The sequence below is a fragment of the Alexandromys fortis genome, unplaced genomic scaffold, assembly GCF_014885135.2.
Source record: "Alexandromys fortis isolate MF-2015 unplaced genomic scaffold, M_Fortis_MF-2015_v1.1 scaffold_94, whole genome shotgun sequence".
NCBI classification, from domain to species: Eukaryota; Metazoa; Chordata; class Mammalia; order Rodentia; family Cricetidae; genus Alexandromys; species Alexandromys fortis.
In genome coordinates this window covers 5,940,799-5,963,956 of record NW_026067979.1, presented here as the reverse complement: position 1 = coordinate 5,963,956, position 23,158 = coordinate 5,940,799, and the positions used below count along the sequence as shown (strand labels likewise).

The window sequence follows — 23,158 nt, the reverse complement described above, 5'->3', positions numbered from 1 at the left end:
AGGGGAAGGCATTGGATTTCCTAAATTGGAGTTACAGGCAGTCTCAAACTACCTGGTATGGGTGATGGCAACAGAACCTTGGTCCTCTGGAAAGGCTGCAAGTGCTCTTAACCTCGGAACAATCTCCAGCCCCACCGGGATCATTTAAAAACCATGGCAATGAACTTGAGAACATGGGCCAAGGCTAGGTAGGATGGGAATAAGAATATACTTATTGACACTCTGGGAATACAGGAAACGATGGCATATGGAATCAAAAATAAAACTACAGTATGCAGATAGACCTGGAAGGATGAAGATGCAAGGCTAAATCCCAGGAAAGCTTAACTTTAAAGATGGCCATTTGGCGAGGAAGCTGGTTCATGAAAGTCAACTGAGAGGCTGAGGCAGGTAGTTAGTTAGAAGTTGATAGAACATCCAGAAGATGAAGGTTGGATCAAGGACAAATGCAGTAGTTTTGTGAATTGTGTATGGTACACGGTGTGTGTAGGTATGTGTAACACATGCGTGTATGTGGAAACCAGAGAATAATAGGTGTCTTCCTCTATGTAGGGTCTTTCACTGAGCCCAAAGCTCATTTGGGTCAGGCAACCAACCATCAACCTGGGACATGCCTGTCTCTACCATCCTGGGCTGGGGTTCTAGGTACATACATTTTTGCCTGGCTTTTTACATGGGTGCTGGGGACTTGAACTCAGGTCCTCATGCTTGCAGAGAAAGCACTCCTGCCATCTGAGCCCCTTCCCCCATCACAAAGACTGCCAGGAGTGAAAGTGGGACAAACTTTCCAGGGGAGGTGCAACACACACACCACACACAACCTATTACCCCAGACAATGGATCAAAATATGAGTATCATCAAAATATGACTTGGTGAACCAGAAGTTTTATTGGGGTTACCTACAGAAATATGAGGGGTTACTTGTAGGAGCAGAAGTGATTCAAAGAGAGCTCCATCACCAAAGTCCACCATAGTACGGATGATAGATAGTTCATCAAAGCCTGGAACCTGGAACACCACAGAGCCTGCAGGCAGCTCAAGTTGGAGGTTGTCCTTTCCTGGTGGCTTACCTGGTCTTTGTCCAAGGAAGTTCTCCTGGTCTCTGTTTCTTCCAGGAGGTGAGGCTTATCTGAGAATCCTCTTTGTAATGGCTTGTCTGAGAGTAACTCTCAAAAGTCTTTACTGTTCACATACTCTTGGAGAGGGAGAGACCTAGTGAATCTGGTAGTTTCAGGGACTTCCTGTAGCTATCTTGAGTTATCTACTTTCTCTCTTAATAATCAGGATAAAATGTGTCTTAAACCAATGTTTTATTGCTATGGAGAGACACCACAGCCACAGCGAGACTTAGAATGGAAAACATTTAATTGGGGACCTGCTTATAGTTTCAGAGGTTTATACATTATTGTCAGGGCAGGAAGCATGGTGGCTCATAGGTAGACAGGGCACTGGAGAGTTAGCTGAGAGTTCCACGTCTGGATTGACAGACAGCAGGAAGAAAGACACTGGCTTGGGCTTCTGAAACCCCAAAGTGCACCCCCAGTGACACACTTTCTCCAGCGAGGTGATACCTACTCCACCAAGGCCACCCGTCCTAAATCGTTTCAAGTAGCATCACTCTCTATGAGTCTATGGGGCCCGTTTTCATTCAAACCACCACAGAATATTTCAGTTCTTTGAGGAAACTGTTACACAACAAAGGGCAAAGCAGAATCTCAGTAGTCAATGCAGGCATAGAAGCAAACAGAAGAAAAGCCAACCAAACAGGAAGAAACATACAAGATTAACTCAAGGCAGGGTGTGGAAAGCCCGTATGCACACCAGGACTAGGGCCGAGCTTATGACTTGATGGTAGAGCACTCCATGGCCGAGCACAGGAAGGTGGGTGGGAAGCCCTATATGCTGTCCCTAGCCCTATAAAAACCAAACCAAACCGTCCACACCTGAACTGCAGTTATTTTAATTCAGCTGCTGTAAAGGCATTTCTTGTGTTAAAAGTATACTTCATCCTATCTTTCCCTATTTGATTTTCCTTTAGCATTTTCTCATTTATCAAGCCTGTTGTCATGGGTGTGAGCAATCAACAATTTACCAAAGGAAAGGCAAAGATTTGTTAGCCCAAGCACCAGAACATCAAGTCTTTCACAAGTTGATCTATTTCCTTACATGTCCACTGCAAGCCAAGGTGCTTTAAAATTAAATTTTAAAATTTCACTCACTTATCTCTGATGTATGGGCTATTTGCATCCATCTATGTCTGTGTGCCTGGTATCCTCAGAGGGCAGAAGAGGGCATCAGATCCCTTAGGACTGACAGCTGGTTATGAGACACTTTGTGTGTACTGAGAATTGAAACTGAATCCTCTGCAAGAGCAGTCAGTATCTTAACCACTGAGCCATGTCTCCAACCCCCATTGTTTTAAGATAGTGTCATTATGTATACTGGGCTGACCTCAGATTGACAGAGATCCTCTTGTCTGTGCTTCTCAAGTGTTATGATCAAGGACATGGGTCACCATCCCAGCACACCGAGGTCTTTTATGGTAAAGCCATCAAGATGAAAACAATGAAAGGTCTGGACTCAATTTCATTGTTCTTTCAGTCTAAAAGTGCATATTTCTGTAACAAGGTCAACCAAACAACAGAACGGGAAGGGAAAGCTGTATTATGGTTAGTGTTCTGGCTAGACATGTCAACTTGACCAAGAGCTAGTGTCTTCTGAGGGGAGGGGACCTTGAAGCCTCCATAAAATTCAGCCTTAGGCAGGCCTGGAGGGCATTTTTTTTTTTTTTTTAAATTAGTGGCTGATGGGAAAGGGCTCAGTCAATTCTGGGTGGTCACCCTGGGTTCTACAAGAAAGCAGACTAAGCCAGTAAATAACTCCATGGCTTCAGCAACAGTTCCTGCCCCCAGGTTCCTGCCCTGACTTCCTTTGATGATGAATGGTGATATACAAGTGTAAGCAAAACAAGCCATTTCCTCTTCGTTTTACTTTTGGTTGTGGTATTTCATCATACTAACAGGAACCCTAAGACTGCGTAATGGTGGGGAAGCCTGAGGGAGCGAAGTATGTATTTTGATATGGGTACGGCCTGCTGAGGACTACAAGGTCTTAATTGGCCCATGGAAAATTGGCAAAGCTTTTCTCTGGAGTCTGAGTGTCTATGGAAGACTAATCAGTGTGTGCAAAGACTAGCAACTGAGGCTTCCTCCTCCTCCTGGATGTTTACAGCTGGGATTGTTGGTCTCCAGAGGCTTCCTTCGAGACTAGCTAATGTCTTCCCCTGTGTTGTACCTAATGAACACCCAGTAATAGAGGCATTAGAAACCCCACCTGATCCTGGCTTCACTATGTGTGTGACTGTATATCTGTCTGCTCTTTATTCACTCACCAACTCTAGCCAGGGTTCCAGGACCCACAAGCCACATAGGTCACAGCAGGTTAGCTTACAATTTATTTTTAATACCATCATTTAGCCAGTCTTCCCTTTCCCCTAGACTTTAGGTAATCATAAAAATGCAAGAAAACCGTGATAATTTAAGTAACAAAACAGGAGAATTTACTGGAGTTTCATGTAATCCTCAGTGCCATGAATTTTTTAAAAATATTTGTTATGTATACAATATTCTGTCTGTGTGTATGTCTGCAGGCCAGAAGAGGGCACCAGACCTCATTACAGATGGTTGTGAGCCACCATGTGGTTGCTGGGAATTGAACTCAGGACCTTTAGAAGAGCAGGCAATGCTCTTAACCACTGAGCCATCTCTCCAGCCCCCTCAGTGTCATGAATTATAACCATTTTGTAAACATGGAATGACTGGTACCAGAACTGTCCTCAAAGTCTATGCTACCAAGTCTGAGTTCTACTACACTGTTGTGGCTTCCATGTTCCTTCTTTGAGCTTCTTTTATTATAGCTTCCTCTCACTGTGAATTCATGATTTAAGTCTGCAAAACAGAATAAAGAATCTAACGTTGATCTACTTGCAAAAATGTGTGGAGAGATCAGAACACTCTAAATAACAGAACTCCTAAAACAAGTCTGCTCTAGTTCACTTGCAAGGACAAGTAACTGTAAAATATACACGGCCCATTTTCTCACTGTTTCCATTTGTCAATCTTGTAGGAATGAAGGCAAATTCATATTGTAGAATTTCACTGTTCCTTAAACAGGCAATTAGTAAAATGGTAAAATGCCTTGCCAAGATAATCTTTTGACTGCAGAGTCCTGGAAATAGAACCTGGGTTCTCTGGAAGAGCAGTCGGAATGCCCTTAATCACTGAGTCATGTCTCAGTCTACAATAAATAATACTTTTTAAGTATACCTACACATGGTGTACAAACCATTTCTAACTCCAGTTCCAGGGGATCTCACACACTCTTCTGGCCTCCACAAGCACATGGCGCAGAGATACATGGAGACAAAACATACACATAAAATATGGTCATATTTTTTTTTTTTTTTTAATTTGGGGGCTGGAGAGATGGCTCAGCGGTGAAGAGCACTGGCTGCTCTTCCAGAGGACCTGGATTCAATTCTTAGCACCCACATGGCAGCTCACAACTGTCTTAAACTTGAGCTCCAAGAGTTCCAACACCTTCACACAGATACATGTGCAGGCAAAATACTACTGTGTAAAAGATAAAAAAGAAACAATTTTAAAAAGTACTATTTACTGCTCCCAGTACACTTTACACCATCTCCAAGTCTTATCTTTGTCCAGGTGTTAAGATGTGACGGAGGTCAATGGAGGATGACTTCATACTTGAGAGCTAACTTACCACCTGAAAATATGACTGGAAGTCCGAGATTAGAATATGCCGCTCCAAAATAGTCTTTGCTATATATTGTGCTGGTTGTTATTTTGGGAAACTGCAGTCACAGGAGTAGCTGAGACTGACTTTCCTTTTTTAATGCAGTAGTTGAAAGAAAATGCACATTGGCAGTTTTATGTATCAAAGGGCTTCTCCAGACGTCTGAGACCACCCATTCTCATCATAATTTTGTCTTCCAGGCCTCTTCTGTAGGTCAGTATGTGATCAAAGCACCAGTTTTCTGAGGCCGACTCTCAGATTTTGCACGACTCTTGTGTTCACGTAGACAATGGAGTTTGCTTTCCTCTCATTCACCCAGTTTGTGCCAGTTTAATTGGCAGTCCAAAGAATCTAGGAGGGCTGTCTCAAGTCTGTCCTAAAACCGACTGGATTTTTGAGCTTCGGAAGCAGCAGGAAGGGTAACGCTATGTTACAGAATTGAAAGGCCTTTCACTAGATGAGTAAAAGAGAAACTTGCAAGCCAGTAGGCGACTGCCCCTGGCTAATGCACCAAAGGGAGCCAGCCCTGAACAGAAATCCCTGGAGCCTATAGTTTCCTGGCTCCAGAGGTATACTTCGAGTCATTAACCACATTTCACAGAGCCAGGAATGACAAGGTTTGACTGTTTGGACAAATGGGGAAATTTACAATGTAAAATATTGTCAAGGCTATCCCAAGACAGGCCAGCACTGCTTTTCCCAGGCAGTTGTTAACCAAGGCTGTCCCCGCCTGCCTGGCAGGGTTATGTTAAGAGAACCTTAGTGCTCCTTTGGCTAACTTAGTAAAAGTAAAATCTTTTATACAGCATCAGTTAAGATGTAAAAAATATACAGGTTCACAAATTTACAAGGTTAATATATAAATGAGGAGACAGACGTTCAAACAAATATGGCTTAAGATGGATTTAATAACAGGAAACAAAGCTTGTCAGGGCTAGGAGCAGAGCTCAGTCGCAGAGTGCTTACCTAGCATTCTGGAGACCTTGCCTTCAATCCCCAGTGCTAAAAACACAAATTAAAGTTTGTTGATGTGAGAAGTAGTAATTTGTCAGTTTCAACCACAAAGGAAAAAAGGCATACCTCAGCATTATTAGATGAGAAATTCATGGGAGTAAAGCATTTTGTCCATTACCTCCCCATACAATCTAATATAAGATCCCAGGGCAAATCTGACAAAGGGCAGGAGTAAGGGTTGGTGGAAGCAGCCATTTGTAGGTAATTACTCATACAATTGTGTTTGGGTCTTTTGCCGCTGGTATTGTCACGGGTATTTCACACCCAAGGGTCTGAAAATAACTGCTTATGAGGGAAGAGGATCTGCAGAACCCATACTCACCTGACACACACACAAGTCTCTCTGCTGCTGAGTCTCGACCTGCTACCATCTGCCATGGAAGCAGATACTGCTACACCGGTCCCAGCATGTACAAAGCTGGCTGCATAGGCGGGGATGTGTCCAAGTCTCTCTTGCTTCTATGGTGTTTTATCCACCAAACTGGGGATGTGATGGTGGACATGGGCCAGTAGGACTCCTATATGGGCAATTAGGCCCAGACCAAAAGCATCCTGATGCTGAGGTATTCATGGAGAGTGGTACTGTCACCAACTTGGATAACAGAGATACTACACCTTTTACAATGAACACGTGTGGCCCTGAAAGAGCACTAGCTGCTTACCAAGGTTCCCTTAACGCCACACCAGTTATGAAAAGACCCAGATCATGCTCAAGATCATCAACACTCTACTCATCCACACAGCCACCAAGGCTGTGCTGTCTGTACAACTCTGTTGGCATCACCTGCCTCATGATGAACTCCAGAGACAGACACGCGTGCGCGCGCGCGCACACACAGTGCTCATCTACAGGAACTACTCTTCATGATGGACTCCACACAAACGCACCCCCACACCCCTATCAGTGCCCATCTACAGGACCTACCCATGAAGTTCCAGAATAAACATGGCTACAACTTCGTCATAGCGAAGCAGGAAATGGATCTAATATCAAGAAATTGTGCCATTTCCCCCTGGACTTCCAGTAAGGCATGCCTGCTGCTGCATCCTTTATCCTGGAGAAGAGTTATGTCCGACAGCCAGGTCATCACTATGAGCAAGGACCAATTCTGCTGCCCCCAGGCGCTCTTCTAGCCTTCCTTTCTGGGTGTGGACTATTATGGTGCCCATGAACTTATCTTCAATTCTGTCATCAAGTGTGGTGTCAATATCAGCAAAGACGTCTATGCTAACGCAGTGCTGTCTGTAGGTACCACCATGTACCCAGGCACCAATTACACCAGCATACAGATCACTGATCTGGCTCCTAGTACAGTGAAGATCAACACCATTCTCCCCAAATGCAAGTACTCCATGTGGATAGGCAGTTCCACTATGGCCTCCTGGTTCAGCAAGGAGGAATACAACGGTCCTTCCTTCATGCACTGCAAATGATTCTAGGTGGACAATGACGGAGTTGTGTTCACATCTTTTCTTGACAAAATGTGCATGGAAAAAAAAAACCCTGAGACAACTTTGTTCTTTTTCTCAATTATAAATATATATATTGGTGCTTTTGATTCAGGATTTAAAAACTGGAATGGTGAAGGTGACAGCAGCTGATTTGGGATACGCATCCCCAAAGTTTTGCAATGTGGTTGAAGATTTTGCATTTTGTTGTTGCTACAGGAAGTCCCTTGTCCTCCCCAAAGAAGCACCCCACCCTAATTTAGAAAGGAGGATGCCCAGGTCATCCGAGTGCATGCAAGTGAGATGAGACAGCAGCATTACTTTTGTGTATTTCAAAAAATTATCCACCCTAATACTTTGTTTTTAATTTTGAACAGTCAGCTACTATGCTTGGTCCCCCATGCTGGACTCTCCAACTTGAGATTTATGGAGGCTTTTGGTCTTCCTGGGAGTGGGTTGTTTGTCAAGAGCTTACCTGTTCATGGACTTGAGATCAGTTTAGTAAAAGAGCACACCTCATAAACAAAAAAAAGGAAGACTGGCCCGACAGACCCTTTAGCCCTTCCAAAAGGAACAAGAAAGGGGCGGCTACGGAATAATGTGTGACCCCTAGCAGGGATTACAAGTAAAAAAGATGACTAAATAAAAAATGAAATAAAAATTCTTTTAAAAATCTCTCTATATGTCAACCCAAATGATCTAAATTTATACAAGGGTAAAGCTTTGTCAATCTAAGTACCTAAATGTCACACCAATCCCTACCATCTCCCTTTCCCATAAAATATAAGACACACTATGCTGCACTAATTCCAGAAATTAGTTGAAAACACAATTAAGGGATTTTGGATTCAGTCATCAGAGTACCAACTTAAATGATTTTTGTAAACATTTTGAAAAAGGCCATAGGACACTCGTCACATTGTTCAAATGCCCAGTGGCAGGACTTTTGATGAGACCAAACAGGCCACATAAACCAATAAGATACTGCAGAGGTAAAGCCAATATGACTAAATCCAAAGTGGAGCACACGAAGGACCTCATGTATAATACAAACCAGCTTAATAAATAAAGGAGACACAGGTGCCAGAACCTGCGAGAGTTTTAGTTCCTGGTGGCTTGTTCACAGCCTTCTCTGAGACTCCACTGCCACTTCTACTTGGGCAAGTCTAATGGTGCGGCCATGAAGCTTGTAGCCATCTTTCCGTACTAATGTCACAGTGCCAGGCTGTACCCCTACAGCTGCTGGCATGTGACAGATGAGTTCATGCTCATGAGGGTCATATTTGTCACCAATCGGTGTCATTTTCTCTAGGCCATGCTTGGCAAACACGCTCTTCAGCTTTGCTTCTAAAAGGGACAGTCCTTGAAAGACTTTTTCCAGAGTAAGCTTGTGGTCCTCAGGTTTGGTTTCTTCTGAAAAGCACTCGGCAGTCTTCTCCAAAATGTCTGCCACCTCCACCAAGTCCTTACAGAAGCTCTGGATTCCTGCAGAAAACAGAACCAAGTCTGAGAACAACGCTGTCCTTAGGGGTAGAACCTGGAGTAGGCAAAGAGGTAGCTCACTTTATACTTAGTACTTCTGAGTGGGAAGGTTGCTATGCAGGACTTGGGGATCAGCTCAACCATTCAACCTCAACTGACAAGTCAAAGTCAGTTTTTGCAAACTATGTCTGTCTGTGTCTACTGGGAAACCAGGAAAAGATACAATTTGGGCTAAATACACCTATATAAAATAGACTAAAAACAGGCTTATCTTAGTTGTGCAAAGGCCACTCTCAAGAGATAAGCTAGGAATATTTCATTGGGAGGGTGGGGGTGGAGAACACAAAATAAGAAAAGCCAACACTATGCTAAGGATGGCGAGAGCCACTTGTTCATGGCTGCCTAGATAGAAAGGTAAGGCACACTTACAGATGAGGTGAGTGTCCTTTCTAAGGCCTGTTAGGGAGACCTGGGAAAGGTCCACAGAAACCTTTTAGAGCAAATAAACTATTCCAAGCTGAAAGTAAAGCTAGTGTTCCCACTCTGATCGGGATAAGGAATGGTCACCGCTGGACATCCATGGCATAATGCCCGGCAGGGGCTGGTAAAGAGTAGACTTATCTATTGACATGTTTATAGCTACGCCAAGGTGGGCAGCCACCTAGACTAGTCACAGGTAAGCAATAAAAGCACCGAAAGGTAGACCTGAGAAAACTGACCAGATGTGGCAGACCAAAGGAGAGGAAGGAATTCTACTTTTAACTTCCCAGACTCTACTAGTAGTTTCTTGAGGACAACAGTGGCACATCAGCCCAACAGCAGTATACTAGCAACATGCCCACTGACTTACGGGCATGCAGATGGGCTCACAAGGAAAAGAAAAAAGTGCCAGTGTCAAGCAAGGAAATAAGCCCTGACTGAGAGCAGATGCTGGGTTTTTGTGTTGGGGATTAAGCCCAAGCCCATGGTTCTGCCACTGAGCTACATTCTCAGCCATCCAGTAGAAGTTTTAAAGCAGCAAGCTTCTGTGCTGATCTGCATACTGCCAGGGGGAAACTTTGCTTCTAAATGAGTGAAGTAGTGGGGATTTGGCTAAACAGAAGCCCATTATCATTATTGTATTATGATTATTTTGTGTGTGATGTATGCCCGTTTGCCTCTACGTGCACCCAGGTCATAGGTCAACGATGGATATTTTGCTCTAGTTTTTTTTTAGATGAAGACTCTTATTGGACACAGAACTAGACATTTCAGCCAACCTGAGGAGAGTCCAGTGAGTTGCCTGTCTCCTTCCCACCCCAGCACTGAAATTAGTCACACACCTGACCTTTTTTCCACATGAATTTTGGGTATCCCAACTCAGAACTTCATGATTGCAAAATAATTACTTTATCTACTGAAACATCTCCCAAGTCCCAATTTAACTACTGAGTTAAAACTATGCTTGCAAGGAGGTCAGATAGTTGTTATGACATGCAGTTTAAAAACATACTTTCCACCAGGTGTGGTAGCTCATCCCTTTAATTCTAGCACTTGGGAGGCAGAGGCAGGAATTTCTGTGAGTTAGAGGCCAGCCTGATCTATACAGAGTTCCAGGTTAGCGAGGGCTACATAGAGAAACCTTGACTCAAAAAACATAAACCAAAATCAAAACCAAATTATACTTTCTTTCTCCCTCCATGCTCATCTCAACCCCTTCAGTTTCCTAAGTATCTCTGGTGGCCAGGAGGAAACTCCATAGGCAAACGACTTCTGTAGTGTCCTTGGTTAGATCCATTGTTTTAAGTCAATAAACTGGCCGTTAGTTAACATGAATTCATTCCTAGATGTCTAACTAGTGATAACTCAATGCTTGACTTCAGTGTCCATCCACCTTTACTCATCAAGCAGGTCGAACACCAGAAGTTCTCCCATTGCTAAAACTGTTCTACTTGGAACAAGACATTCCCACAGCGCAGCAGCCAACAACTTTCTTCTGTAAAAGGCCACACAGCAAACATTTTAAGGTTTGTGGGACAAGAGGCAAAAGTCAAAAATTAAGTAAAGAGAAAGTAAGTTCATATGAACTTTAAAAAAAAACATGAAAGTCAAAACTACTAACTGGCAGCTGGCTATGATCTGTGGAGCTTTGTTATAGACTTGGATACACATGCACACATGTGCACAAGTGCTCGAATACACACACACACACTTTCAAGTTTTACCTTCTTTCAGGCTATTCTATAAAGAACCGACTTGCAAAGCACTGACAGCAATAAAGGATTCTTGTCCACAGTAGTATAGACTTTCCCTGTGCATACAGACCAATGCTGCTTACATCACGCAAACTTTAGCATTCCTGGTTATGCACTGCTCTTTGGATTTTCCTCTTGAATGTCGCAATAATTCACTGTTTCATCAATGACTAAAAAATATTATTTGTATATACACTAGAATGTTGGAACTGTAGCAACTGTACATCCTTAGAAAGATAAAGGCCAGCATTATTATACAATGGTTAACATGATACCATTTCCATGTACAGCAGAGAAAGCCTGTGGGGAAAGTGGGAGGTACGGGATGTATTAGTTAGGGGTCTCAGATGCATTTCTACTACAATTAGTTTACAAAAGTGTTTACAAAGGTACAAGCCCTTCAAATAAATTTACTATACTATGAATCATCTCTCACCAAATATCTTGGCGTCTTCTACACATCTCTGGGTTCGTCTCCTTATGTTTTCACAATCAGCGACAGCTCTCTGGTATCTCAGCTAAATAACAAAAGCAAAATCAAAGGTGAGAAGTCAGTGGTAAATAATGCTTTTACTTTATAAATCTTGCCCTTGTAATAGAGGCAGGGACACAGCTCAGTGATAGAGTACATTCTCAGCATGCACAAGGCCCTGGGTTTAGTCTTCAGTAGTCGCTGTTTAAAAACAAACCAGTCTGAGACCGGCTGCTCTTCAAATTTCCAAAGCAGTCATCTATTTACTCTTCAGTAGCTTGTAAGTAATTACAACTAGCTTGAACACATCACTTTTCAGTTTCATTATCCAGAGCGAACAATTTCACATTTAGGCAACACTGCCAACCTTTCTTTCACGGACCTGAACTCTCACATGACAAAGAATAAGTTTTAAAAACTTATCACTGCAACTGGAAAGATGACTCAGATGTAAGAGCATTGACTGCTCTTCTAGAGGTTCTGAGTTTAAATCCCAGCAACCACATGGTGGCTCACAACCATATGTAATGTGAGATCTGATGCCTTCTGGTGTGTATGCAAACAGGCAGACAGAACATAACATATACATAACATAAATCTTAAAAACAAAACAAAACCAACCAACCAAACCAAAAAAAAAAAAAAAAAAAAAAAACCAATAACCAACACCTATCACCTATTTCAAGGCAGTTAACTCATCCTGTTTGTTCCTCTTTTCTCTTTAGTTCCTGGGTTCTTTAATTGCTCTCATAAGACTGCTTCCCAGCACCCTGCAGTCCTGAGGGACTTTACTCCGCCTTGTAATTATTCTGCGTTAGCTATTTCTTCTCACAGTGCTCAATCACAACTATGTTTAGTAGGTCAGATGTTCTCTGCTTACCAGAGTACAAAGACCTCACACACCCAGCAAATATTTATTCTCTATCACCTGACAGGCACCACACCACCTTTAACTGCCAAACCATCAGTTATCTAAGGGCTGGGAAACAAGAGGGAAACAAAACAAGGCACCACCCTTAGCAAGTAGCTTTTAAAAACCAGACTTTTTTTTTTAAAATAGGCCCAGCAAGAGAGTAATGGAAGAGGGGTAAAAAACCATTTTAAAGGAAAATTCATTTAAAAAAACAAAAAACATTTAAAAAAAATTTTGCTTGAACATTTAAATCAGAAAAGAGACAGCAAATAAGTAATATAAAATCTATTACTCACTGTTAAATCCTGGACTTCTTTTTCCAGTTTAACAGCTTTTAGCCTTAAAGCTTGCTCAGCAAGGGAGGGACCGAGTACGTCAGGAGGGTCCTCAGAACTGCAGTCTTCCCCAGCAGTTCTTTGGGTGGCAGTGCTGAATGGGTGTAGCCATCCCCTAAGAGGGTGGGGTAGGGCAGTGGCACACAATGAAAAAATGCCACCATACAAAGGCAAACCACAACAGTTAGAGCCCCCAAAGCACCCCATGTTGACTCTTCATAGTCTTCAGTCTTGGTGACAGATGCTAAGCTTTTTCTGCTTCATCCACCTCACGTTTTTATTGACTAAATTTTAAAGTGCTCTTAAAAGTAGCATTAAAGTGAGAAAAACAGCTCAGCAGTTAAGAGCACTGATTGCTCTTCCAGAAGACCTGGATTCAACTCCAAGCATCTAAGCAGTGGCAACTCACAACCACCTGTAACTCCAGTTCTCCGGGATCTAATGCCTTCTGTGGGCAGCAGGTGCGCAGTTGGAGCAGCCATAATGCAGGCCAAACTCCCACACATTTAAAGTTTTAATGATATGCAGTTGTCATGCCACACAATTTACCACTGAGAGTGTACAAGTCAACATTTTTACCATGCCCAGAGTCTGTGCATGAAATCACAATTTCACAACATCTTTGTCACATAAAAGGGCTTGTATTTCACACATCATTTACCACTGCCTCCTACACTGTTTGCCCCAGGTAAACCTGATGATACTTTGTTTTCTATAGACAAGTCTTTTATGGATGCTTAATGTCAACAGAATCATAATAGATGATCACTTAGAAGCAGTTTTTCACTTAGAATGTGTTTCAGGTTCATTCATGTAATTGTGATAAGAGAAAAACACCAACAAGTTTTTTTTCATTAAATAAAAGGAATAGGGATAGAATGAATTTACTGACAAACAGGAAATATTAGGTAACAGAGGAATAAGAAAAGAACATAAGGAACTCTCCCCTGAAACACAGGAGCTAAAACTAAACTGCTGACTTCTCCAACCCAGCCCCAAAAGGGTCACATTTGCTCTTTTCCCCTGAGAAGAGAGCATCACCGACATCTGATTAGACAGATGTTAGCTAAAGATAAAATGTCTTAACTAGAAACTTGCAAATCTCAGCTTCCGTAAAACCTGCTTAGCTCTGGGAAATCTCCTTTGACCCAAGATGGTCTGAAGATTATGATAATGTCTAACCCTACATAAAACATGAAATGATATTTCAGATCAGAGCTTTAATAGCTAGAGTCTATAGCTGTATACTAAAAAAGTTTTTCTCATTGGGGATGGGTGAGGCACCCCCCCCAACTGCATTTACCAGTAATTGGTTACTTTCTATTGCTAATAGCTCATTGTGTAGATGCCACACCTTTTTACCCATTTGTCAACTGATGGATGTTTGGATTTCTTTTCTACTAGAATGAAAATACTGCTTCTACAAAACAAATGCTATTATAATCTGTCATGTCCAGCCTAACTGTAGGACTGGACCTCACTGGGGCAGTGAGGGAATGAAGAAGATAGAACGGTGGGGTCACATGGTCCAGGCTCACTACTGGAAAAAACCACAGCACCCTGGAAGCTCAGCATTTTATCAGTAGAACTGTTCAAACTTTAGGGAGGTGGGGTTATTACATACAGATCCATCAAGGCGGGGGGGGGGGGGGCTTCTGGTGTACAGTTAGATCAAGGGGACAGGTTTAGTTAATCTCAGTAGGTGTAGTCTCTGTAGAGGAACAGTCTTTACATTGTAAACATCCAGAGGGGAGAAGCTACGCAGACATTTTCTGCACACACTGGTAATACGCACACACTGTGTTTCCCAAAGGAAGAGAGATGAGTAACATCCATCTGCCAGAGAGCACTGGGATGTAACCCCTGGGGATAACACTTCACATGTGACAGGCTGAAAAGGATTGGTTGTACTGCTTAACTATCTGCCTAGCCATTCTTCCTGGGAGGAAACAAATTCAATGCATAAAGAGGTAGCATTTTGGTGGTAAAGGGCATGACTATTATGGAATATTTCTTTATACTCTGTGAATATATGTCATTGTGATTGGTTTAATAAAGAAGCCGACTGGTCTATAGCTAGATAGGATAAGGTCAGGTGAGGAAGCAAGAAGGGCGGAATCTGAGAATCTCGAGGAGACGTGGAGACAATGAACTTGCCCTACTGAGAAAAGGTATTTTCTATGTGGCAGAGCATAGATAAGAAATATGGGCCAGGCGGTGGTGGCACATGCTTTTAATCCCATCACTCAGGAGGCAGAGTCAGGTGGATATCTGTGAATTCGAGACCAGCCTGGTCCACAGAGCTAGTTCTAGGACAGGCTCCAAAGCTACAGAGAAACCCTGTCTTGAAAAACAAAAACAAAACAAAAAAGGTTTATTTAAAATGTAAGAGTTAGCTAGTAATAAGCTTGAGCTATTGGCAGAGTTTTTTTTTTTTTTTTTGAGAGGTCTCTGTAGCTTTGGAGTCCGTCCTATCCTCTGTAGACCAGGCTGGACTCAAACTCATAGAGATCTGCCTGTCTCTGCCTCCCAAGTGCTGGGATTAAAGGTGTGCGCCACCACTGCTTGACTTGGCTGACCATTTATATGGTAAGTCTCTGTGTGGTTATTTGGAAGTAGGCTGGCAGGATGAAAAACTACCTACAGACCATAATGAGCTTGTATTAAGTCAAACTACACAGCAGCAGAGAAGCAGAGCAGGGATCCTGAGACTCAAGCATTACCTTCAGCCAATGGCTGAGGGCGACCTCAGTGCGACTAAATATGACTAATATAGCAAAAACTCTGGTATAACTCTTGATCTAGGCTCGGACCAGTGTAGCCAAGGCTTGTATTATTCTGACCACATAGGAGCTGTTCTTTTAAGTTTAAATGAAAACATGGTGTAGCAGTAGGTGATGGCAGTCCTGGCTGTAGGGACCTATTGCCTGCTTGCATGACTTTATGGCTCTTAAACCGTGCAACAACCTCCATTTACACTACTTCTTTTTTGTAACGAAGATGGGGTGTTTCAAGGACTATTGGGCCATTCTGTGTGTTTGGCCTGTAATTGTTTCTCTACCAAAGCAGTGGTTGCAGTCAATACCCAACCTGACATTGCCAAATGGCCACTAATCAATATACCAGTTTCTCTGATGCCAAATAATCCAGGAGAGAAATTTCCATGGGGGGAGGCGTGTGCCTTGCAGTATCAATTTAGGCTACTAGTGAAAAGAATCTGCCGAGGGACGCCTGTCTTCTAAATATACACTGATGGGACTGCAATTTTTTTTTTTTTACCTTGCTTCCAGGATTTCTCAAAACCTCTAAATACTGAGATATAATTGCTTATCTTTAGAGTCTACTTGTCCCATATTATACTTGACACTTAGAATCGCCTGCCCTCTCTCCCTTTGTTCCTTTATTTTATTTTTCTTTTCATCTCTTTCCTCCTTTTTACTGGCACAAACATACTTCTCTTGGAAGAGTTCACTCCTTTGGCCAAAGAGTTTCCCTTAGCCACTGTCCATGTCCCTGGTTGGGCACCACTTGCTGCATCCAGCAGAGCTCCAGGGATAGTTGAATGGGGTGGTGAGAATGTGAAGAAAAGACAGAAAGCTGGGATCAGGTAGTCAGGGCTCTTGTCTGGAGAAACCCCAGCACCCTGGAAGCTTTGATTATATATAGTTTGTAATATAGATCGAACAGAGAGGCAGAGTTATTGCATAAAGTTGAACAAGGAGACAAGGTTATCACACACAGACAAACAAGGGGGCAGGGCTTATGGTGTACAAGGGAATTAAATTCATCTCAGTAGGAGTAATCTCTGTAGGGGCGCAGTCTTCAGGTTGTAAACATCCAGGGAGGGAGAATACTACAGCAATCTTTCTGCACACACTATTAACACCTGCACTCTGTCCCCCACGGAAGGCTGTGTCATGCCTCCACGGGTCCGAGGGAGTTTTGACATGGCTTGTATATGTCGACACATGCATTCACTCAGGACTTCACTCACTGAGGACTTTCTCCACTCCTCACAATAAACCCTACTTTACTGAAGAAAAACCCTAAGAGGAAATGCTTGAGGTTTAATGACATAGTCAAGATCTAAAAAATTAAGCTGGGCAAAGTGGCATGTGACTATCTGCAGCTCAGGTACTGGAAGGCTGATATGGGCAAATCATTTGGTAGCATAGTAAAAGTCTGTCTCAAAAGAACAAAAATAGTGCTCCCTCCAAAACAAACAATAAACAAAAGAAAGGCACATGCAGAGCAAGTGTTCCGTTGAGCCAGGATATTTAACACCAGGAAGCCACAAAGTTATACAATTCTGGTCTAACTCTTTATCTTATAGAAGGGGAAAATGAGTAAAAGGAACTCAGACTTAGAATTCCAAGACTTTATGGCCACACACTGTAAGGGAAGAAAATCTGTGCTATGAAAGAGAAATTATGACTGGTTGTCTCTGGACAGAACAGGTCACTAAAATAGAACCTTATTTTAGTCAACTAGTTCTTGTTCAGCTAGTTATGTAATCTAAAATTTTGCATAGCTAATGAAAATGGTTAAGGTCCCAACAACAGGACATACATTCCTTAATTGACAAAGCATTTGAAATTGTTTTTCAGGAACTGCTTACAGGATCCATTCAAGGGCAGTTTCAAACAGGCATTTTAAGAAGGGACAGTCCTGGCTGGGCAGTAGTGGTGCATGCCTTTAATCCTAGCACTTGGGAGGCAGAGGCAGGTGGATCTCTTGTGAGTTCAATGCAAGCCTGGTCTAATGCCAGCCTGGTCTACATAGCGAGTTCCAGGATAGTTAGGACGGACGACACAGAGAAATCCTGTCTTGAAACTTCTTCCCACAAAAGTGTGAACAGTTCCACAAGCCAGTTTGCTTGCCAGTGACATTTTGATATCACGAGCTCAAAATCCTAAGCACAAAACATAACTTCCCCCTAATAAGCACATGACTTGTGAAGAGGCAAGATGACATCTACACTGGCACAAAAGAACCCTAGATTATAGCCGGGCAGTGGTGGCACATGCCTTTAATCCCAGCACTCGGTAGGCAGAGAGGCAGGCAGATCTCTGTGAGCTCGAGGCCAGCCTGGTCTACAAGAGCTAGTTCCAGGACTGGCTCCAAAGCTTCAGAGAAACCCTGTCTTGAAAAACCAAAAAAAGAAAAGAACCCTAGATTGTTCTCCTTCTTACCATCTAAATGAGAAACAGCCTCTCTCTGCCTGTTAGTTTCCCCATCAATTGACAAGGGAAGGAGGGAAACTTTCTGCTTCTGTCCTCCTTGCCAGTTGACCTTGCAATAAAACTTTTCTGTTATAAAAAACAAAACAAAACCATCCTTGGCTGCTATGGGCAGAGGAAGGTGAGCCCTTGCTCTTGGTATCACTAAAATATTTGATATTTAGTTCAGTGTACACAGAAATGTAGACTTGGACCTTGTTTAGAGCAGCTCTTCAACTGTGGCAGTTCTGACCTCTAGTTTAAGGAAGTTTTCACTATACCTCCTAGACCCAAGTGAAAAACTTACAAGGTTAATCAGTCTGTGGGTTCGAGAGCTCTTTAAAGCAAGCAAATAGTTTCTTACTTATACGCACAGACATATCTTGGACGGTGATCACTGAGGTGGCAGAAATGATAACAAAGGCTTAAGGGGATGGGGGGTATAGGAGTCTGCTTTAAGAAAAGAGAACTTTAGGCAGAGCAAAGAGCTGGCTTAGTGTCACAATCAAGGGCATTTCCCAGACTTACAGGCTGGTCCTGAATTTTATTAAGTGTTGATATCCAACTAAACCATGTATCCAATTAGGATACACGGTCCTAACTAGGTATTTGGTTCAGAAAATAGAGTTATCATAGATATGTCTGGGGCAAATTATACACAGCCAAAAAGACCAGCCCTTCCGGATACACAGAAAGCTGTTCAAAATGACCAGTTTGAAGAGAAGAGGCTCAATGCTCAATTACTCCTTCAGAAGAAACTAGTCTTTGATTATTTCCTTACCTCACCCAACAAACTGCCAAAGGTAGGAAAACAAACCACCCGGCCCTGAATTCAAGGCCTCACAGCTCTGGTAGGGCGGGTGTATTAGATCAGGTGCATCAAGACCGGAAAAGGAATGACAAATGGTCACGCAAATTTCCTGGATTTCCCCGCAGCTAACTGACAAGTCAGAATTCTCGAACTTATAGACAGCCTTTTAAAAAAATTCTTTCTCAGGAGTATCCCCTGAGAATAATGAGCCGTGTTCACTAATATAAAAGCACCTGCTCGAGAACCGCGGCTGGTTTCTAGGCGGGGTAACTTCCTTAAGATTTGTTTGGAAAAGTTGGTAAATTTTCCTAAATTCTAGATTCCTCAAGTTATTAAACACAAAATAATAAAAAAGCGACTACCCATAGTTCTGCAGGCCACTGACGGCACGAATTTCACTGGTGGAAGGGGCGTTTGGGGAACGGTCCATGGCTCTCCTTTTACACACAAGTCAAACGATGCTCCTGAGAGCTGGAGTGACTGGACCACATGGAGTCTGGCTAAGAACCCCCACGACATCCTTGGAAGACACAGGCGCGCAGGGGCTAGGGACGAGTTACGTTTCCGATTCAGTCCTGCTTGGCTTCTATCTCCTAGGACGTGGCCTCGGATCCACTTATCTTCCCTGACCGGGAAAAGCGCGCCGATGGGCCTCAGCCTCCCTTACAGGAGACGCGGCGTGGACGCCGGGTCACGGGGCCTGCGGCCGGTCCTCGCTGGCGCCGAGTTAGCCCTCGCCTTCCCTCCCACAGCTGCCCATCGCCGCGCTCACGCCACGGCCTGCCCGGCCCCGCCGCCCCGCTTACCTGCTCTCTGACATAAGCCCCGAGGCCAGGAGGCGCTGCAGCCGCTGCACCGCCCACAGCGACCGCGCCGCCATGTTCCAGACCAGAACGTCGACACCGAGCACGCGCGCTCCAGCCAAGCGGAGAGCCGCGCTCGCCGGAAAGCCACGCCCCTCCCCCAGTGTAGGCAGGGACTTCCGGTTTCCTGTGCGCCACACTGCTCTTCCGGGCCGGGAGGACGCTTGTCCCAAGAGCTTCCTTGTAGGTGCCAAGTTCATGGTGAGCGCGGCGGCTCTCACCTCATCCTCGAGGAGCGCATATGAGATGACAAGCAGTAAATGTGAAATGTGACCAGTGCTTAAACGCGAGGGGCACGCGCTTTGAAAGTAAGATAGACGCGTAGGCCGACGAGTCTCAACAACCCAAGTTCGATCCTGGGACCCACTAGGAGAAAAAAAGAATTCTAAAGTTTGTTTTCTGATTTCACTTCGGGCCCAGTCATGTACGCGCCGAAATAAATACACGCCCACACAAAACTGAAAAAAAAAAAAAAAGACTAGAATATAGCCGTAAAGAAAGCAAGTGAAGAGGGAGAGTATTGAAAGCAAAAGATGGGAATCCGGGGAGAGGGTAAGGTAACATCAGACTGGAGAATTGGCTTGAACCGGTCTGGTGAGCGATTAAATACTGCAGCCTGGTCGCACCTTCCCCAGTCACTCTCATGATTTTTCTTTCGACGACTGTTTTCTGATGTAAGTGTGTGTTAATGATATATGGTTGAGTTGTTTCCACTTAGTAAAATCGAAGCGCTTTTCAGGGCAGAGCTCTATTTTGTTGTCTGATTTTAGTTGCAGTAGCTCGACAACAGGTATGACTCAGGCCTGTAATCCCAGCCACTCCCGGCTAAGGCCAGAAGATCACAAGATCGTGTTCAGCTGGGGCACCTTAGTGAGGCGGTCTCAGGCCAAGAGAGCTGGGGATACAGCTCAGTGGTCGAGTGCATGCCTACACATGCCAGACTCTTCCTCGGTACTAGAGAAAAAAAGTCCCTTTGCTGTTCAGAGAAAATTGAAGGATGTAAAAAGAGGTAGAGAAGAGGAACTGTTGGAATAGCCCCGGCAAGAGAGGACGGAATGTTTTTTACTATGGTTGTTGACAGAGGGTCTTATATGAAGCCCTGAGCTCGTTCTTCACCGTCTTCAGAGGTGGGTTTGCAGGGCAGGCCATCTCACCCCCTATCACCGTAGACAGTGTAGTTACAGAGAAACCTAACTAGCTGGTGTAAGTCTCTGTGCTTACTTCCTATTTTCTTAGTATTTTGTCTTGCTTTTTTTTCTGCAATGTAGAGTTTGAGTTTTGTGGTGTGTCTTGATCACTGTTTTTTTCCCCCGATCAATAAATACTTGCAAAATGAATTAATGAAGTTGAATGACGCCAGTAAAGATGTGGGCAAATTTTATTTTTTTAAATGTGTATGTATGTATATGGGTACACACATGAATACATGTAGTCAGAGGACCATTTGCAGTAGCCTTTGTCTTCCACTATGTGGGTCCTGGGAATTGAATTCAGGTCATCAGGCTTGGTGGTAATCCCCCTTTTACCTGCTGAGCCATTTTGCCAGCCTAAAATGTAGATATATTTCAGGCCTTTGCTGCGAGTAGAGGTGCACAACTTTAATCCCAGTACTTGGAAGGCAGCAGCAGGCAAATCTCTGTCAGTTTGAGGCCTGCCAGACCTATACATCAAATAGAATAGGCCAGTCGGAGATACATGAGAACTCCTCACCATCCCCAGACAGGGTTTCTCTGTGTAGCCCTTGCTGTCCTGGAACTAGCTCTGTAGACCAGGCTGACCTCAAACTTAGAGATCCACCTGAGTTCTGGGATTAATGTGACCCTTCTTAAAAAAAAAAAAAAGAAAGAATAGCGGTTCTGGATGAAGAGGTGTCTTGAGTGTGAAGATGAACTTGTGATTGTGGTTTCAAGCTTAATTACTGAGTAGACCTTAAGGTCAAAATGATAAAAAGTTTTTAGAAGGAATGGGACATGTTCCTTCAGCACTATGAATCCTCACCAAAATATAGCTTACTTCTGCTCTAGCAACTTGGGTCAGACTTTGTCCTCTGCTAGTTCATGGGTTCCATGAGGACAGAGACAATCTTCTGTATCTTTGATCTCAGATGTCACAGCCAACAACATCGTTGTCTTCATGTGGTGCTCTATGAGAATGCAGTTTAGGTGGGGAGGTTATGAACCCTTCAGATAAGAAACTTGAGACTCTGAACAGTGTAAGTTTCTCTCCAGTGAGGATGAGGGACATGAAGAATCTAACACTTCAGTGTTGGGAAGGCTGGGACATTAAGTTCCTCTCAGAACTGTGGTCTCAGAAGGCATTTTAACAACCAAGTACAAGAGCTGGTGTCTGCTTTAGCGGTTTGCTCAGTTCTTTTAGCTACACAACTCAGACCACAGGTACACAAATGGAGACACGTATGTATCCATTGACTCATGTACATACATTTATGTACACATGTGCATTTTTAAGGCAGTGTTTTTAAGTCCTGATTGACCTAAAACTTGCTATGTAAACCAGGCTACCTTGAATTTGGCTTTTATTCATATATTTATTAGGTGCAAATGTGCTTCTGAATGGAGAGCCACAGAAGAGGCAAACGATTTGGAGTTAAGAAATAAGGGTTCTAGAATCACATGAAACTGCAAAGAAAATTATTTTGACTGATCTCACAGATTCTTAGTGTAAAGTACAGGCATAATGCTTAGAAAGGCAATAAATATCAGAGCTGGCTACACTATCTTAAAAGTATTTTTACATTAGTGTGTGTGTGTGTGTGTTTATGAGTGCCAGTGTTTGTGTGGAGGTCAGAGGGCGGCTTCTGGGAGTTGGTTCCATCCTTTCATCATATGGGTTTTGAGGTCAAATTCAGGTCCCCAGGCTTGGCAGCAAGCTCCCTTATACCCCTGAGTTATCTTGCTGCATTCTGGCTACATTACTTAAAAGATAATAATAAAATGCAGAACCTCTTGTTGAAAAACTAGTAAGGGGAAACATTTTCAAGAAGGCAGCAGTCTAATGTGAAGGTGAGCACTAGGTGTGCCTTGGGCATGGGCCTCAGGTGACACAGGCTGTTGGTGCCTGACAGGTGGCGTGTCCTCATGTGTGTTAATGATTAATGACACAGGGCCCTTCCTTCTTTGAGCCCAAGACTTTCTCTTGAAAAAGGCATTTAACCTTACAGTAGCTGCCTAAGAAAGAGTGTGGCAGATACTTAAGACACAGTGGTGGGCACCATTGTAGAATATCCATCTTAACATGAGCACTGGCAAATGTGGGCTGTTAATCACTGAAGACACAGAAGTGCAGTTTGGAATGAAAACCCTCCCTTTGGATTGGATGCCTTTTGGTAGCTGTTAATATCTGACAAATTATTATTTTTATTTATTTATTAAAGATTTCTGTCTCTTCCCCACCGCCACCTCCCATTTCCCTCCCCCTCCCCCAATCAAGTCCCCCTCCCTCGTCAGTCCAAAGAGCAATCAGGGTTCCCTGCCCTGTGGGAAGTCCAAGGACCACCCACCTCCATCCAGGTCTAGTAAGGTGAGCATCC

General features: G+C 43.5%; 1 protein-coding gene across 1 annotated transcript; it reads right to left on the bottom strand.

The window, feature by feature from the left end:
- Positions 1-5,704: 5,704 nt before the first annotated feature.
- On the bottom strand, positions 5,705-19,708 carry Grpel2 (GrpE like 2, mitochondrial). The gene is made up of 4 exons (XM_050157916.1): positions 19,552-19,708; positions 12,677-12,830; positions 11,432-11,513; positions 5,705-8,764 (listed from the first exon to the last, which is right to left on the bottom strand). Exons 1-4 carry the CDS (start codon positions 19,623-19,625, stop codon positions 8,400-8,402), a joined length of 675 nt encoding a protein of 224 aa, XP_050013873.1. The 5' UTR covers positions 19,626-19,708; the 3' UTR covers positions 5,705-8,399.
- Between the last annotated feature and the right edge of the window lie 3,450 nt (positions 19,709-23,158).